General features: G+C 34.4%; 2 protein-coding genes across 3 annotated transcripts; both read right to left on the bottom strand.

Annotated features, from left to right (window-relative positions):
- Positions 1–2131: 2131 nt before the first annotated feature.
- On the bottom strand, positions 2132–5568 carry LOC114747217 (eukaryotic translation initiation factor 3 subunit I). Its single transcript, XM_028935508.1, has 8 exons — positions 5305–5568; positions 4981–5196; positions 4289–4416; positions 3953–4072; positions 3742–3831; positions 3291–3377; positions 3108–3187; positions 2132–2494 (listed from the first exon to the last, which is right to left on the bottom strand). The coding sequence occupies exons 1-8, from the start codon at positions 5486–5488 to the stop codon at positions 2419–2421; spliced, it is 981 nt and encodes a 326-aa protein (XP_028791341.1). The 5' UTR covers positions 5489–5568; the 3' UTR covers positions 2132–2418.
- An 8727-nt stretch (positions 5569–14295) lies between these two features.
- On the bottom strand, positions 14296–19359 carry LOC114747218 (protein indeterminate-domain 4, chloroplastic-like). 2 transcript variants are annotated; one of them, XM_028935510.1, is made up of 4 exons: positions 19243–19359; positions 18719–18911; positions 18009–18405; positions 14296–15769 (listed from the first exon to the last, which is right to left on the bottom strand). In XM_028935510.1, the coding sequence occupies exons 2-4, from the start codon at positions 18885–18887 to the stop codon at positions 14647–14649; spliced, it is 1689 nt and encodes a 562-aa protein (XP_028791343.1). In that variant the 5' UTR covers positions 18888–18911; positions 19243–19359; the 3' UTR covers positions 14296–14646. The 2 variants fall into 2 exon arrangements, with proteins under 2 accessions (XP_028791343.1, XP_028791342.1); XM_028935509.1 differs by lacking the exon at positions 19243–19359 and adding an exon at positions 19004–19223.
- Positions 19360–20178: the final 819 nt, after the last annotated feature.

Here is a 20178-nt window from a genome sequence, read left to right as displayed (position 1 = left end):
TATTAATCCTATATATAAGACTGGTTTTGTATGTTTGTTAATTGTTTTTCAAATTAACCCTATTATATTTTCTCAACAATAATCAAATAAGAGATAAGGGAGAGAATCAGGAAAGATGATTAGGATGTTCTAACAAAAAAAAAATCATATTAACTAATTTAATTAAAATCTTTAATTTACTCAAATTAATTAATTGAGTTTTACATTAACAACCAGAGTAATAATTATTAAAATACCTCTCATTTCCTTCTCCCTCCAAGTTTCCAACCCAACAAAAACCATAACCTTTCCTTATCTCCTCTCTGTTGATTGAATCCAGCACCCCAAAATCTGAATAAACAACAATGCGTACGACAGTACACCTCTTTACAGACTGGTGAAAGAAAAATCAACCTCGAGAGTTTTGATAGGTTTATTACCTTCAATACTGTGATCTTCATACTAATGTTCTGATTTCCTTCTAAACAGTATTCCAGCCATTGTTGGATTGGTTAACCACTTAGGGAGACAAAATCTGTGAGGACGGCAATACTTACTTCACATCAATATTGACTTTCACACTGTCTGATTGCAGGTTCAGCCAAATCTTATCTCAATGAGTCGATTACAAACGTTCAGATTTATATTAACAACTCCGATGAATTTTAACGAAAAAAATAAGAACAAAAAAGCAAATTTTTTAAAACCATTAAAGATTACATTTATTTGAATTTGTTATGGGATAAAGATTTTTTTCGCGGGAGAATTAACCTCTATTTGGATGGAAAGAAAAGTTGAGACAAGAGAAAATTAGAGAGAAAATATTATCATCTCTTATGTCTGGATGGACAAAAGAAAATGAGTAAATATATGAATGACTAAAATACCCTTTCTGTTATATCAAAATATATTTTGATTAAAATCAAATTAAATATCATAATGAAAAACCATATTTACATTAACATAATCATATAATTTAAAATCAAATTATTTGATAAAGATATATTATCATGTTATTATATTTTAATATTAGATAATTTTGTAAAAAAAGAAAAAAAAATAACATTTTGTGTAATGTAATGCTAAAAAAACCAAAAAGAATAACTCTACTTATTTTTTCTTTCAGTTCATTTTAGAAGGCTTTTTGCAATTTTAATAATCACATTTTTCAATCAAGCAAACACAGAAGAAAGACTTGATAATAATAAATAAAATGAAAAAAAGTAAATAGGTATTACTCCTCCGGTCCTTAATATAGGACCAAATTGTTAAGTTAATTTTGGTCTTAAATATAAGACCCATTTCTCATATTTATCAATTTTCTCTAAATTACCCCTATGAATACTCCCTCAACCATAATCAAGTAGAAGAGGCAGAAGGGGTATTAAGAAAGATGATTATGGTGTTTTAGAAAAAACGTGTCACATTTATAATTAACTAACTTACCTAATTTCCTTAATTTAATCAAATTAGTTAAATAAGCTTTATATTAAGGACCGGAAGAGTATTTTGCTAAAAAAAACATGTGTAAGGGTAGATAGAAAAAATATGTTTTTGTCTTATTTTCTCTTCATATATATAGAGAAAAGTTAGGAGGAAAATGGGATATAGAACCTTCTTTATTGTCTTCCCAACTTTTCTTTCCTCCCACTTTTCTTCCCTCAGGAAAAAACCACTTCTCCCCCTATTTTCCTTCCTAGTTTTCCTTCCTCCCTTATTTTCTCTCCATCCAAACATAGCATAAGAGTGACAATGACATGGCATAATATGTAGCATAACATCCTACATGCAGAGCCACCTCAACACTAATTGGTCCATTAAACATTTGACCGTTAGGATCTGTCAACATAAGGTGACATTGCTATTTACAATTTCCAGAATGATACTGCTCTGAAAAAAACTTCCTAACAGCAGTGCTCTTTACGAAAACTTCTGAGACAAAAATAACACTTATCCCATTTTTTATTCATTAGCCCAATCATACAAAATTTAACTGAAAAATGTTTATACAACACATAAAGCAGGCCCTACTCTGGTGAGCAGGTTAATTTCCTCAAAACTGGTATGACCAGTTGACCAGCTCAGATAAAAATATAATTTACCCTCCATATTCGTTGGGGAAAAAAGTAAACCTCCCCTTACACATGAATCGAAATATAACATCTATTATATATTTATTATCATTAATGAACAATGTACTCATTTGTTCTCTCTTTCCTTCTATTCTAAAGTAGCATAAAACCCCGCAAGACTTCTCAAAATTGATGAATTTTACAACAAACGTAAAGAAATAATTTAATGCATAAAACTCTAGCACAAACAGCCTCAAAGCCCCATAGCAGCTTTTATAATCACGTTGGGGATTACATGAAGTGCGAGAAATTACAAGTTAAATTCCTCTCTGATCCCATATCTAATACAAAAGAACACTCTCAAGGCCTAAATTTTAACATTGAAGTAATCTGGGTCAAAATGATGCAACCTTACATAACCATCTTCACCTCCACTTGAAAAGCTGCAATGAGAGAATGATCTTGAAGTCAGCACATATTAAAGACACAGTTCAACAGTAACTCATATTATAACATTGTGCAATTGTATACTCTAAGACAGTCAGAAAGGAAAGGAGAGTAGTAACCCAATAGATTAAATGGAACACAAAATAGGATATGAAATCATAACTAAGTTTCTTGGAACCATTGTCAGTTCAGCACCAAAAAACTACACATAGACCAAGTTAATCTATGAGAATGGTTCATATACAGTCAGGAATTTTATTTACCAACAATGACCCCATTTATATCTCTATTTGAGGTTGCACATTTTATGCACATGGTCATTTTTTTCCCCCACTGAATAATTAGACAATCTAACTTTTCGTCTTCGCTAACAAATGTTGAAATGTCAACATAATAACATATCGGATATAAACATTGCACAGCCTATTTCCAAATCTTGCCATTTTAAAGAATATTTGTCTACAATGAGGTTCATCATGTAGCAAAAGGTTAATAATCTCAGCCATTGAAAAGATAACTTAGTAAAGAAAGTTTAATCAGCAGACTTTACAATAACAAAAAATAACCACTATTACACGAGAGGGGGGGGGGAGAGAGCAAGGGATATACCTCCTGCCATCAGGGTTAAAAGCAAGTGCATTAATTGGTCCAAAATGCCCCTTCACACCACCAATTTCTTCTTGAAGAATCTAAATCGAGGACAAAAAATATGAGACATACAAGCAGAACAATATGTACACGACACATCATCAAGATAAATCCAAGTAAGAAAAAAGGGGCAAATAAATTAACCTTATCAAAAAACTTGGCTTCAAATTTTCCGGCACGATGATCAGTAGTGGTAACAGCTGATGCGTCCTGACCACCTCCAAGCACCACCTAGAAAACACATTACATGACCTTCAGAAAACCATAGACAAACTGAACAAATGCATCATTCAAGTAAAGACATTGAAAAGGGGCTTAAAGCAGCTGGATCATTTTCATCTAACATTGTCAACTCATTTAGAAGACCATGTATTTGTTAGGTCACAATCAATAGCAACATACTACAAGAAAATGGTAATTTCTGGGGTATAAGTTGACACCGTGAAATAAAAAATTAATAATATCCATTACCAGCTCAATGCCGTAACATCAAACCCAAACTTTAATCCTTCGGCGAGATATACCAGAAACAATATTACAAAAAACATGAAAATAACATAACAAGCATCAAATTTAAAATAAGATAAATACATACATGATCAAGAAGAGGTGACATGGCCACTGCATTGACTGGGCGCTCTGTTACATATGTCTTGATAAGAGACAATGATCTGGCATCCCAAAGCTAAGACATGCGAACAGAGGAGAAAAGAACAATTAAAAATATGATTCCAAGTTCTTCGTACAAATGTGAATTAAAAAAACTACCAATAACAGAAAGACATAAGGAATGAATATTTTAATACCTTAGCTGATTTATCAAGGGATCCAGTCAAGAAATGGGAACCATCAGCAGATTTTGCAAGAGATGTTATTGTCTTCTTGTGGCCAGATTCCTTGTCCACCTCCTTAAGTAGCTTTCCCGTCTGCCAAATCATGCAAGACACAGGTTGATGAGAGAAGCAGAGTCATTGAACAGAAACACTGCAAGATCTTTGGTAGCAGGTATCCTCATAAAACAGAGAAGGAAAATAACATCAAACTACAAGATTCAACAGTATTCAATCCGGCGTTCACACCCTACCTATGATTTAATGATAGCAATATCACCAAATGACAATATAAATATGAAGGTCACTAACCTCAGAATCCCATAAACGGATCACTGCATCTTCTCCACCACTAATAATGGTTTTGTTTAGTGGACCCCAGATGGCTCTATTTATTCTTCCCTGAGGACCTTTAATGACAAGTATAGATTCGCCAGTTTCTGAAAAATGGGTCATCAATTGTTACCAACGGTAGCATGAGAATTAGCTGTATACAAAGTTCACAATACTTTGAATGTGCATATTTTCAAATGTTTGCATGCAACAGGAGGGCAGGGCAACGAGCAAGATAACATTGACATCTCTCAACTCTTAAATAGCTATGGATGGTCTGCAGGCAACTGCTGTGGATGTGCTATACAGGGTGCCTAAACAGCCTATACGAAGAATCCATTTCTTATCTATAATAATAGCTCAATAAGGAAACATCATGCGTCACTTGAACTACATTAAAAAATACGGATAATAAAACATAATGCTCAAATAGGGACGGAATCTTCCCCACAACCATCAACCATACGTGTCCAACAAACAGAATAAGCTCGTTTGCTTCTTTACACGTATACTTGAAAGAACTAGACGAGGAGACTTGCCCCCCATTGGTAAACGCTCAAAAGTAAGGTTTTTGTCACTTAAGAGATACACCCCTAAACTACAGATACTTGGATGCAACAATGAAAAGGAATCAAACCATAAAAGCAAGGAACATAAAGATTGGGCTTTACGGTCACTGTTGTCTCTAGCAATGCGTTTGACATGAATTGCAGAAGGCAATTCCATGAAGGGATCAGTTGTGATGACAGCGAGCTTGTCGGCCACAGCGAAATCCACAGACCTAGCAGGAGAATCAAAATTGAACGTGAACAACTGCTGCCCAGTTTGAACATCCCATAGCTTCGCCGTCTGATCCGCACTGCCCGTTATAAGTCGCATTGAATCCCCTAAATAGCGATAGACATTGTTAATAAAATCCACTATTAACTCTAAAAGGATTTCGTCAATAGCCAATGCAAAATATCAGAGAAGAAGAGGGAAATAAAGGAACTTGCTTGATACATCGCAGCACCAAACAGCGCCGTTGTGTCCACGATAAGTGCCCAAGCGTTCACCGTTGTCGGCGAACCAGACGGTGGGGTTGTGATCCTTCGCACAAGAGAAGAGAAGATCTCCATCTCTGTTGTACTTGAGAAACGTCAATGGCCTCTCATGGCCCTTCATCAAAATCGGCCTCATGGTTGTTTCTTTAACTCTAGAGAGAAGAAACCACCTTCTGCGAGTTTGTGGTACCAGGAAGAAAGAAAGGTTTAGGGTTCTTCAACAAGTTACAAGCTAAAGCCATGAAGGTGCAGCCCCAAATTTATTAATAAATCACCGTCATATTATTATTTTTCAATAAATGTAGCGAAAAATGATCACTAGATCAAATTGGTTTTTTTTTTGGCCAACGCATTAGATCGGATGTCAAATTATAATCATAGTTTACTTGAAAAATAATAAAAGATAACAAGCTATATTTAAATACAATCCTTTGGATGTAACCAAAAAAAAATCCTTTGGATAATAAGACAAGATTTTTTTTTTTGAAAAAAAACTAGATTTAAATGTACTCATATCGGCAAAAATAAATAAATAAAGTGCTCATTAACTGTACAGACCCAAATCCTATAAAACAAAGAAAAAATTACAAATAAAAACCCCTTAATATACAAAATTATGATTTGAGAATCTAAATTTAGAAAATAGCAAATAAGAATCAAATCTCACTTTTACAAATATGAAATATGGGTGAAATATCTAAAATACCTCTCAGCCAAATTGTGATTTGGTCTACTGAAATTATCATTCACTAAAGTGAGCTTGTTATTTCCTATAGTCAACTCGTCATTTAGCATACTCTCAACTAAGTTGTAATTTGATCTATTGAAATTGTTATTAGCTAAAGTGAACTTGTCATTTTCCATAGTCAACTTGCCATTTGGCTGAGAGGCATGGACATTTCACCATGATTTTATATTTATAAAAGTAGGACTGGGTCCTTATTTGCTATTATTCAAATTTAGAATCCCAAATTACAAATTTATATATTAGGGAGTCTTTATTTGTAATTTTTTCTAAAACAAAAACACATAAAACAATTTCCACCAACGGTGAACTGAAAATCCTTGAATCCTGGGAAAAAGAGAGGGAAAAAACAATTACAGCTCTAATTACGCGATTCCGAATTTGTTAATTTGCAGCTTCTTGTTTAAATCAATACGAGGTGTTTGATGTCAGTTAAGGCCAGCTACTCCGATTATATACATGCACACATGTTAGTACTATCTCTTCTTAATATAAGGTACTCCTCCGGTCCTAATTATAAGACCCAATTGACTTATTTGAGGAGATTAAGGAAGTAAGTTAAGTTGGTTATTTATAATAAATAAGTGTTGTCATTCCTAAAATATCCTTGCTAATTAAGTATATTGGCTAAAACTATCATTATTAGAAGATTATCTTGGAAAAAAATGCATAAATATAAGAGACAAAATAGATTGGGTCTTATAATTAGGACCAAATAAAAAGTCAAATTGGGTCTTATAATAAGGACCGGAGGAGTATCATTTAACTTTTATTTTGATATTTATATAAGACTTCAATTCACTTTGTCTCTCATATTTATCTATTTTTCCCCCTAAGATAATCCTTGGTAGTTTTAGCCACCAAACTTGATTAACAGGATATTTTAGAAAAAATAATATCTATTTATTACAAATAACTAATTTAACTTATTTCTTTAATCTATTTAAATTAGTTAACTAGTTTTTATACTTAGGATCAGATATAGTATTATATAAAGATAGGAAGACTAGATTTATATATTCTCACATTGTATAGTATAAGGCCCACTTTAATTCCTAAATAAAATATTATTTTTCAAAATTCATCTTGAAAAAGAAAAATTCATATATTATAAAGATTAAAAAAAATTGCATCAGTTGTATTCGATAATGAGGAAAAATAATCAACGTACTGTTTACTACTTAATACTCTCTGAACGTACAGCCATTTCATAAGTTACCAGAAATGGGCACGACAATCTTAGAAGAAAATTTGTTATTTCAACAATACGTACAGCCTTCATTTGTTGCAGTAATAATACCATTGCCGGTGAATCTGCAAATGCTTTAACTTCACACAGTTGCTTTGGCAGTTTGAGGCTGAAATTGCTTTATGCTGTTTTGCAGGTTAAATTGTGAGTGCACACTGACTGGAAGACGCATGATTCCAATGGTGGCCCTCTTGAAGAAGTTCAAGCAAGACAACTTCTGTATTGATAAACAGGGCATGTTTTATTTATCTTTTCGAAAAAATCATAAAAAATTCAAAACTACACCATTTTTTGTCTATAAGATAGCAAAATGTCACTCATTTTATATTTTATATAGAATCTAATGGTGAAGGGGGGGGGGGAGACAACATTTGGGAGAGTGGGAGATTAGAGGCCCCTTGCCCCATAAAGTGATTATTAAGTTGCATTTAAGTATAATAGAAGCTAATTATGCTGGTAGGTTGTTCTATGTCAATCTTTTGATTTCTGTGAAATATGTCATATTCCGTTCATCTCATTCTGTCCGAATCCATGCATGACTTAAATTGGTTGTTGCTGTGCACTATTCTTTTTTCGTTTGCCAGTATAAGAACAGTGACGGTTTTGCATTTGTTCTTCCTTCTTAAACTTTTGTTTTTTTAATTTATTTATAAGTTTGATGAGCTTCCGTGTTTAAGGTTTTAAACATTAGCAAAGAAATTTAATGTACTGGGGGAAGTCCCATGTAGAACAGAAAAACTAACAAGCTTCTGCGGTCAGACTCAGCATGTTCTCTTAGTTTACTTCACAGCACATGACTAAATATTCCAAGAGAACTTGTGATGCACACTTCCATATGTAACATTAGATATTTACGAAAGCACATTTAGTCTTTGAAGTTGGCCAATTATTTTTTTACACTGAACAATTCAGGTGCAGTTGTACTCAATGCATATATTCATGGGCTAATGAAAGGCCAAAATTCCCAAAAAGCTGAAAAGATTTTCTAGAGGATGAGAAGGGATGGCTGCAAGCCAACTACTGAAACATATACCAAGATGATAAACTTATACAGGAAGGCAAGGCAGTTAGGTATATCCGAATTTGTTTAATATTTTTTAAATGGTCACTCTTACGAGCATGCCAGCAACAAGATTTCCAAATGATCTAATGGTCTATGAAAACATCTATAGCCCACATTCATATGAATTTGTGGTCCATGAGTAGAGTGCAGAGGTGTCAGTTATGATTTCGTTGTTTGATTCTCCCAAAAGCAGCTTTGTCCTACTTTTCTCACACCTTATCTCGGGAAAAACCTTATTTGAGGGAAGATAGTGACCTTATTCCTATAACTCCCACTTACATTCTCAAATGCATTATTCAGTGCTAGTAATAACTTGTAAATCCTCTTTCTCCCCACAATTTTAAAAGGTAAAGGGATCACGAAAGAATCAATGCTAAAATTTACGGTATTCATTCTGAAATATACGAGATTCATTGCATTAAATTAGAATACTGTACATCCATTATAAAGGCAAATGTGGCAGTGCATCGGCAATACAAGGAAAAAGGAAAACCATACATGTAGCCCTAATACAAGATTTTAGAAACTATAAACAGGCCCCATGGTGTGCTGGCATGATCCATAATTTTGTGATTGGGCCTTGACATGTTGGACTTCACAGTGTGCATTTATGATAGGGCTTATTCTTCAAGACAATTCACTTGAGGTTGGCTGCACCAGTGTAGCAAATCCATGTTTAAGTTGCAAGCTCATTGATTTGCTGCCGATATTGTGTAAGGAGGGATATTGGGCTACAGACATATCTCCATGTTCAGGTCATGCAAAGTGAATTCATTCCTGAATAACTCAGCCATGTTTAATTGGTTGTGTAGATTCCTTATGCATCCTCCGAAATAACCTTTACAGTGTCAAAGACTAGCAAGACTCTCCTCTATTGTTATTCACGGAATTTAAGCAGTCAGGCATATTAATCTCAGCTTTCCGTATTTTGAACCTTGGATCTTTTTTCTGTGGAATTGGTATACTTCTAGTCAAGTAATCCCCCTTCCCATTTTATGATCTATATACACAAATGACCCCATGGGAGAAAATTGAGCCTGTTGTGTTTGTGCCCTGTGATGAATAGTTGTATATTGTGCCATGGCTGGTGGGCATGTCCATCTCAGATAAGAACCCATCCTTTTTCTCAGAGTGTCATGGCTGTTTGGAATGTGTATTATGGCATCTGGTTGGTTCAGGCTGGTCTGACTTTTGAAACAAAACAAAGTTACTTAATAAGTTAGTAACCATAACTTTAGTAAGTAATTCATGGACTGAAGTTTGGAACCTACTGATTTTCTATTCGTGAATACTTCCCAGTATATTTTATTTTATATAAATTTCTAGTTCTCTGTTTTGGTTTCCATTATCTTTCCATTATTAAGTAATAACAATAACTGGCCTGATAGAGTGAATGCATGTGCCATGTAATTACTGGTGCAATGCATTTCACAATAGAAATTATAGTTATAGTTATTACTTATTGTAGTAATTTATATTATAAAATATTATGCTTCCATCTCCTGAAGAAAATCCTGACATATCGCAACAGTCGTGCAGCTTATCCATATGGGGCTGCAGAAATTTTTTCATTAATACAGCACATGGGATGTGAACCGGATCAAACTTCATATAATATCATAGTAGACGCCTGTGGGAGAGCAGGTCTTCAAGAGGGTAAATTTATCAACTTGCTTTGTTTATATAATAAATGGACTACTAACTATCTTATGCATTGTGCAAGCTCTGCATCCTTTGACTATAACTTGTGAATATAAAATTGAGCAATTGCAAGTGAGAGAAGAAAGAAAAATCCTTTAAACCTTTTCCAATTTTGCATGGTTACAGATGGTGGTCATCAAGAGTGGGTTGTAACTGTGGAATTCCTAAGTTGTATCTTACTTATCAAACTTGTACAAGATATGGGAGCCTTCAATTGGCTAAAGAAGTTTTGGCCAGCCTTCCTTGCTTTTACAGCTCTGAAACTTCAGAGGATGTCTCTGGAAGTATACTTTTCCCCCGAGGTGGGTAAAATGAAAGTGTACTTTTACTTCTCTCCGAAAACAAAACAAATATTCATTTCTTTTTTTAATTCTTTCTTTTACTTGTTTGAAAACAGAGACTTTACCTTTGTTTCGTCTAAACTGGACTGACTTTGATTAGGAAGAATTGGAACAACAAACTTTGTTGTCTTGCCATAAACTAATTCTCCTTACGAAATGATTTTATAATTTCACTTCTAAATATGAAATGTGGAAGCAGAAGCTGTCTTTGAAGAGATGAAGAAAGTAGGAAAGACACCAACAATGAAGTCCCACATGGCTTTTTTATCTGTCTATTCCAAAACAGGCACCGTGGGTAAATGCCAGGACATTCTTAACCAAATGCATAAATCTGGTCTGAAACTAGATACTTATGTTCTCAACAATATGCTAAACTTGTATGGAAGGCTAGTCCAACATGAAAAGATGGAGGAAGTACTGTCAGTGATAGAGAAAAGATCACATGATGATATCAGCACATACGACTCTACCAATGTTCCAGTCTCTTCCTGGCAAGGATTTAAGGCCTAATGCGGTGACTTGGACATCTCAAATTGGAGCTTACTATAGAAAGAAACTCTATGGTAAGAGCTTAGAAATATTTGAAGAAATGGTTGTTTCTGGTTGCTACCCAGGTGTAGAAACTGCCAAGGTAGTACTAGCTAGCAGCGTGTTCCAATGAGGATAGACTAATGCTGAGCAGGTCTCTACTGTAATCAGAACAATGCAACAGGATTTGAAGAGTGATTTGCTCATATGATTCTTGCTTTGTTGTATGAATGGATATATACTTATTACTGATGCTGAGACAGCCAATGAGAAAATACATTCTTATAACATCATATCAGTGTGAGATTATCTTGCCTTGTAAATGTTGTCTCAGTTTATACAGTGTTGACAATTGAATTAGATGAACTCCTTTGCTTCTTATGGTTGGAGTACATAATTTTCTTGCTTCTGTCAAAAAAATGCCTCGGCTAATCATAGTGAAGCTGCAAAATTTTTGACCTTCGATTCTCTATAGTAATTAATTTGATGCACAGAATGTTGTGAGGGGAAAAAGTAAGTTTGAAGGATAAAATGAGTATTATATACCTGTAATGTCTACATTTTCAGAGTTCATCAAGGTTTTAAAGAAGTTTTTTTTTTTTTTTCCTTGGTCGGAAAAGCCAACTATCAATGAAATAAAATACCACCAAACAAAGTCTGATAAAATCAAAAGATGAAAACAAAAAGAAAAAACGAAAAGCACCATAAACTAAGACACCAACTTAGCCAACTCCTAGACGTTCTGCTTTATGCCAGGATACTATTATTAACATCCCTACTCAGCAGATTCAACAAAAGAGATGGTGGGCAAAAAACCCAACCGAAGGACACACCTTCTCAAGAGTAGCCTTAGCAAATAGCAAGCCAGTCAGCAATCAATGAGTTTAAATATTAAATATTAAATATTAAATATTAAATAATATTACATAAAAACTTATCCTTTATACTAGAGTAGCCAAGTAGTCCTAATAATTTGACTGCTATGAATTAGCAATGATCAAGTCTCAATAAATTCACAACTTACAGCTACTAAATCTGTCATTCAAGGGTTATGGTCTCATTATTGCAATTTGAAAGCGAATTATATAAATAGAATTGGCCACTGGGAATTAAAAGAAAGCTTAAAGAAAGAAAGAAAGAAAGAAAAGGAACGAAGGAATAAGGCAATGAATCATAAAGACAAAAACATGAGTCAGTACTGAGGCTGATGCTCACTCACGGACTGATGATTCCATAGCAGGAAACAAAAGACACCACCTACGACAAAAACTGTCACACTGTTTTTTTTTTTTTTTTTTTTTGCCTTTTTTTCCTTCTTCGAATAATTACCGTAACGAACATTACAGTCAACCTTTTTACTGTTGCAGGCTTATCACTTTTCAAAACTTTAATGATACTGAATGACGTTTGATCTAAACCTAACACGCCGCCATTAATTCCTCTTTGAACTCCATGTTATCTACCAGTTTCACACAGACATGTTAACTATTGTAAACCGGTCTTTCAGAACCAATGCTTGAATTTGATTTCTATCAATTTTTCAGTGAGAAAATAATGTTATTATTTTTAAAAAAATTGTTTATACCAATTCATCAACGGATATATTTTATTTTAAATAATTAACAATTAATTATCACTACTGTCCCGCAGGGGAATCCTTTTTTTTTTGTGGGTAATTTATACCATACAATTTATACTTTTTTTCTTTCTAGCAAAATACTCATCTGAATATTGTTTGTACTTTGTACTGTTTGTATCCTTGGTGAAGAAAACAAATCCTTTCCACTTTAACTAGAATACAACTTACTTCAAACTCAGTCTAATAAGCATCTAGAATTAATTGAAATTTAATACAAGGGCCTTCTAGAGCTAACTTTGTGATATCCTTCAGGCAATGCAAGGGCCTTTTCTCTAAGACAAATGTCATGTTTGTAATAGATTACTGTTGTTTTTAGGATAACTTTTTTAAAAAAATTTATTTATTAAAAGTTCAAATTTGATTACCTTTTTGCAAACCTGTGCGTTTGCCCAAGGGAACTTCCATAGATACATGTAAATATATACTCTTCCAATCTTTAATATAAGACATATTTAACTAATTTAATTAGATTAAGAAAGTTAGGTAAGTTAGTTAATTATAAGAAATATGACATATTTTTCTTAAAATACTATAATAATCTTTTTTAATATCCTCCCTCACTTACTTGATTATGGTTGAGGGAGTATCTATAGAAGTAATTTAAGAAAAATTGATATTTATGAAAAATAAGTCTTATATTTAGGAGCAAAATTAACTTAAGAATTAGGTCCTATACAGAGGAGTAATATATACGAACAGGAGTTAATTTAACACTGTTCGTTTAAGCAAAAGAATTGAATAATAAAGTGAGGCGGAGCAGTTGAACTGGGTTTAGCCATATGTAAAACTTGTAAGCGAAAATGTGTATAACCAAAGCTTTAAAAATTAATCGTTAACATTAAATTATGAAAACATGCCAACACAGTACCTGAAAGTGTGCATATTTTATGAAGTTGTTGTATTAGTGATAGAGTGATTAGATATAAAAATTCCTTTTGTATCAAAATATAAGGGATTAGGTATAGCCAACAGGCAACATATAAGATAATTAATTTCATAGCAAGTCGCTTTATTTGGAAGTCAATATATATATAGTGAATTATAATGAGAATTTATATATAAAGAAATTAGAACAAAATCAGCCTTTGTCTTTTCCATTGGAATGTAGTCAACATGTGAAGATTCTCCGAAAGAGAGCGGCAACTTCCTCGTTCGGTGAAAATAGTGAGACAAATTTGACTTTGCCACATGTTTTCATTTCCATGTCTTTGATTTGCTCCATATATACCCTAGACGTGACTTCAATGTAACAGTAATTGATTACTAGCCTAGAAGATATAGTTAATTATATCATAATTTTTAAAATTTCAAAATATACATGGACATGTATATGTACATTTAACAAAAGTAACATAGGGAAAAAAGATGCAAAATATATAAATGTATTTTGAATAAGCACTACTCCATCATACAAATGTTCCCATTAATTATGTCATTAACAAAAGCATAAAATATATATTACAATCATGATTTTGTGGTATAAACTAATTAATGTCATCTATTTCTCTCCACATATATATATCTCATCAAGATTATCTATATATATCTTGAACTGTTTTTGTTTTGGAGCATATATTACACGAAAAGTATAGGTGCAATAATGTTTACATAGTGAACGTTTATATCCTGAGAGAAATTAAAGTGAGTGAAGGTTAAAGAGAATAGGAGGATTGAAAGTTGGAGGCATGAAACCCTAATATTCAACACAGATTTCCAACTAACAAAAGAAAAGAAGAAAAGTAGATACACACGCAATTTGGTTCCTGAAAAGATATATACCTCCTAATGCATTGGTTACGTACACTTTAGTCCATCAACTGGACCAAATGGTATATTTACCATGATTATCAATTTGAGGAACTAATTCAATAATCAAGGAGATATATTCTTCAAGGAGTACCGAATTGTATATTTTACTCCAGAAAAGAAAGAAAAAACGAAGGTTTAGCCAAGTTAGCTTTGGCATCTGAAACTAGTCCGATTCACATGTTTGATATTAATTTCTTCTCCTAATTTATATTTCCTCGATCATTGCAGCGTCGTGCTTCTGAAACTTTGGCTTGCCTGTCCAGCTGCTGGTTCCAAAGAACTCATGTTCATGCTTCCATGTTGTTGAGGTTCTCTCTGTGAAAACCCACCATTCATGTTTCTCACCATTCCTCCGACACCTAAAAAGTCTAACGTTAATTTATCAGAACCTCCAAAGCTCACACCCAGATTCTGTTGCAGACTATTAGCCTGATCGTTCCCTGCTTGCACATTTCCGAATATGGAAGGATTCCCATTAGCAAGAGAGTTCATCAACCCTCGAAGATGGTGGTGGTGGTGGTGGTGGTCGTTTTCTGCTGTACCGTCACTTCCAAAAGTGACAAGATTATCCGATTTAGCACCATTATTATTATTGGTTGTTGAACCACCCATTCCTCGAAGTAACGAGGAAGAACTATTATTTGACGTTGTTGTGGTCGAGCCCATTTGAGCAGCTTTCTGAAGCAATGCAGTCGCAGACATATGAGCCGCCGCTGGAGAAACGTCGTCGTGTTGGATTGAGTTGCTAAAGAGCACTGAGGAAGCTAAACCAGCTGACCCGACATGGTGATGATGATCACCAATAGGGTTATTGAACTGACCAGTGATCATACTGTTATTAGGGAAGAACCCTAGATTAAAAGGATTCGACGAACTGTTGTTATTACTAGGGTTTCCTTGAAGATCAGGAAGCTGCATGAGGCCATGTATAGAGGAAGCCTTGCCGGAAGACGAGAATGCTGCTTGCTGCTGAAATCCTTGGTTAGGGATCGGATCTGTGGTGAAAAAAGCTGAGGAATTATTGGGCATTGATGGGTTTGATGAGGAGGGTGAGATTAAGCCGGTGGGCTCAAATTTTGCTGCATTGGCATTGCCTAGACGCAAGATACCGGTATTATTAGGGTTTGTTGCAGAAGCAGCAGCAGCGTGGAGGTTTTGATGATGAAGATGATGATGGGACATTGAGGAACCAGCAACTTGCTGATGATGAGATAGGCCTAAGCTCATGTGGTGGTTTGTCCCATAAAGATGAGTGCCTATAGGGTTTAAGCTTGCAGGGTTCCTCGCACTCTCCTGAGCTAGGGCATCACAGAAGGCTCTGTGAGTGATAAAACTGTCACGTCTGCAACAAAACGTTATGGAGACAATTTTATGTTACTAAGTTTTGATTAACAAATCAAAATATATAATTAACATGCCACGTGTATATATATTGTATCAAAATCTCACGTACACATGCAGATATGTGACATATATGTACTTAGAATACGTAGACATGAATTAATACACACACACAATTACTTATGCATTATTAGAAATAAAAGAAAATACACATCGACGAGTATGTACATTGTTCTACACTAGAAAAATATGAACGAAAATAATAGCTTAGGAATCTAATTTTCCTTAAATAATGTTTCCCAATTTGTGTCTGGTGTTCAGAGAAAGCTTTGCTTCTCTGGAGATTGAGAGAAATAATCAAAGAAAACATATAAAATAACAAATGTAATGATTATTTATGCAGCTAATTGAAATTGACAATTGGAGAAAAATGGTATCGTGTTGTAATTTTTTGGCTACGTACCTATCAACAATAAGATGAGCATTCTAATTTTAATTCTAATGGAAGATGTATTTACGCATGAATTGTTGGTTTAACAATACTTTTTCATATATAAGTCGTAAATGGAAATGTGTTCAAAGGAGAAACAAATAGATTGTATAACACAAATAGAAATAAGCAATTAATGTAAGGGAATTAAAACTAAATGTTTTCAAAGCGAACCATATATAATTGAGATAAAGAAAAATTAAACTAGAGGCAGAGGAGGAGGGCCCAGGAGATTATACCAAAATCTATATAAATCCAATAATTCCAACGAGAACTTCCACTTTGGGGCATCTTTTTAAATCAATGAAAAGATGAAAATCATTTGCATATTTGATGAAAGTCAATACCGATATGCCTGGACATGGGACCGACCTCAATAAATGAAAACTATCTCACATGTCTTGTCCTCTAATTAAATTTCCATGATGAGCATTGTTTCAGCACAATCGTACCAGCAAAGAATCGCTAAATTCTCGGAAAACAAGTGAGAAAACACAGAGACTAGATATAGTTTGGAGAATTAAAATATCATTCACATACATGGAAATCTGGAAGATGAATTTGTTTAATAATATATATATTTTTCTTCTCCCATTAATCTTTGTATAGCTAGGTCCCATGGCCAGAAAGTACCTGAATACAATTGAAACTAAATACAAATAGCCAACTCATAAGAGAACAAAACCTGGTATCTCTGTGTCTGTCCCTTGCATTGTTGCTTATAACTACACGTGAATGGGAATAAGGGTGAAGGGCGATGTTCCCAAGGACCAAAGTTTTTAACTTTTCCTTGTTTTTTCCCTCTCAAACCAACACACATTTTAATTTGTTTTTTGAATCCTAGTTTTTTACAGTGCAGCACTCACGTGCGAGCAGTCTTCTGATGCAATATTGATATCATTCCCTCCTCATCTCCTGACCATACTTTTGAGTCATATATTTGACTGCTCAGTTAATTAGATTTGTCCAGAACAAATAATCTTTTTATATAGTTTTAATCAAATAACAAATTCAGAATAATGTGTCTAAATTGATTCGACAACTAGCCAAGACTAACTCATAATAAGTCACTTTTCATTCAAAAAATTCTAGGAACCCATATTATTGTGTAGTCCAAATTAAAGTTTTTTTTTAAGCTCGTTCACTTTCTTTACTCTCTTAACATTTTACTTTAATCAAAATCATGATTTTGGTCACTAGACAATACATTGTGATCTTTGAAGATTAAATATATTTCAAAATGGTCCTCCTCGATCACATTAAGCTCGCAATGAACAAATAATTAACGAGATATAAACGACATATATATGTAGTATAACAAAATGCTGCATTTCAATCATAAACTTAATTAATGCTTCTTTTGAAAAGGATCTCATGCAAACGTTTTATAGCCACATTTCTCATTTTGTTGATTATAATTAAGCAGTATCGATTGTCCCATTAATTGTATGTTACTAAAGCTTAATAATATGTTGACCCATTTAAAACAAAAACAGGTTTGAAACAAGGACTAATATTAATAGAGATTTAATTTACACAAGTTATATCTTTCACACTACTCTTTCTAACTCGTCTAATTATAGATGCGAGTCTTAGAAACCCCAAGAAACCCTCAAGTTCCCCAGAAACAAATTGTCAGCTCTCTGAGCCGAAGAAAAAGCTAGCTAAGCATGCATATATATAGATTTGCATATATAACAATCAGCAAAAGCATATAGATGAAGCTGAAAGTGATTAATTAATCAATTACCTGGAGAAGAGAGTGCCACAGTCGCATCTGTATTCTCTGGTACCACAAGTCTTGGAATGTGCTTTCCAATCAGATTGAACAGCGTATTTCTTGGAACACTTCTCGCACTTCCATTTCTTCTCGCCATGTTTGCGAGAATAGTGCTTCTTAATGCCAGTGAGGTCACCCAGGGCTCTTGAAGGGTCATGGTGGACGCATGTGGGCTCTGGACACAGATAAACCTTTCTCTTTGGCTCTTTGTTAGTCTTCTGCTTCAGCTTCCATGGTAGGTTGTGTCCTCTTCTGTGGAGTTGTAGGTTCTGCTCTCTTTGGAACCCTTTGTTGCATACCTCACATATGAACCTGTTTGTCGCCATTAATGTCTTGGGAGATAGAGCTATCACCTCCGCATCTGGATCTGTGCGTTCTCACACAAGATGACAAACCACAAAAAGTTAGACAGATTCCTGTACTACTGTATCCATGTGCTCAAGAACTGAAGAACTCAACCACTTGAAAAGATGCTGAAACCAGAAAAAGGTGTTGAGATAAATTAATTGCAGATGAGTCCAGGTCTAATTTTCCAATCACTGAAGCTAAGGGCCAAGGTTATGAGATAGAATTGAAGCTCGGGATGAATCAAATAAGAGTTTTATCGATCAGATGTGTTTTATGCGATGGGAATTGATATAAGTATATATGTATAAAAACATATATATAGAGGTACTTGCTTGGTGTTCCAGGTTGATTCCTTCTTTTCTTCTGAGGCACTGCTGTGTTTGGAGCAGTCGAGGAAGCAGCCGTGGAGGATTGATGATGTTGGTGCTGCTGTTGTGTCATCTGAATTGGGTTTTCTTCTGTGATTCCGAAGAACGGTGAAGACGAGGAAGCAGCAGACATGTTCTTGGGAAAAGTCAAGCGAATCTGTAAGGAAAAATTTAATTAAAAAAAAACTCTTGTGAGAGAAAGGAAAGAGAAATTAATAGGCAGAAGAAAGAACAAGCTAATATAGCAACCTGATGAAGTATGTATTTGTTGGGGTTTATTTTTTTGTGCGCCTCTATCCCAGATCTGTTTGTCTCTTAGAAGAAAAGCTTTTTCTGATGAGATTATAAAACCCAGAAAACAGCAGGCATAAAAGAATCAAATTAGGAGACAGCTACAATCCGGAAAGGAATTATAGAGAGAGAGCGAGAGAGAGAGAGAGGAAAAGAAAATGGCTGGGTGCAAGTAATAAGTATGTATGTATTCCTACTTATCCTGTCTTCTCTCTGGCTATTGTTTTGTTGTGCATAAAATTTATCCCTCTCGTTTCTTATTCCTCAATCATTTGATGTCATGTACATAATTAATAATACTCAGCATATACTTGTCCACCTATACTAGCTTGCTAGCTAGCTCTCAGCCCGTGTGTGTGTGTGTGTGTGTGTCATCTATATATATATGTATATATATGTATCAGTGTCTCTCTCTCTGTGTGATCAGAGAAGTTAATTAAGGAAGTAGTAAAGATGGAGAAGAGAAGAGCGAAGATTAAAAGGGGTTAATAATGTCGCTGTACTGCTGAACAGGCTAGGTAGCTGCTGTGAGCATAGCAGAATGGAAGGTGATGGGTTTAGGGGTTGGGGGCCACCAAGTAGCCAAACGCCTTATCTCTCCTTCTCTTATTTCGTATCTTGTTGCCAACAACAAGACACCCCTCTCTCTTTTCCTCATTTCCATCCTCATCCCTCCATCCACCCCGGCCTCCCTCTATTTCCCTTGCTAGCTCCCTTTAATCTCTCCCACAAATCTTCTTTTTACGTATTTCTCGTCCAATGCAATCACTTAATAATATATATATCTCTCTCTATATATAGTTCCCATATGCACGGAGTTCAACATAAATTCGTTGGTATTTCTACTAGTCAAAAAGCAATCATCACAAGTTTGTGTATTATGTATGAAGAAAATTATCGTTATTAGGAAAGCTTTACATTTGTCGGTCCAATAATCTCTCGCTCCATTTAGGGTAAGAATCCATTCAAAAACAAGTTGGTAAATTGGAAAAAGAATTATCTGCATCAATTTTTTTTTCCTGTCAAACTCATGAATATATCATTTACACAAAGTTCGAACTCAAGTACTCACACTTTAAAAAGACTTAAAATAAGCGTTTGGTGTCATTGAGCCACAAAGTCCCTACCACGTC

The sequence above is a fragment of the Neltuma alba genome, unplaced genomic scaffold (genome assembly GCF_004799145.2).
Source record: "Neltuma alba isolate B1F8T4 unplaced genomic scaffold, ASM479914v2 tig00005255_pilon, whole genome shotgun sequence".
NCBI classification, from domain to species: Eukaryota; Viridiplantae; Streptophyta; class Magnoliopsida; order Fabales; family Fabaceae; genus Neltuma; species Neltuma alba.
Note: the sequence above shows the minus strand (reverse complement) of the source record. Positions and strands in the feature narration are given on the sequence as shown.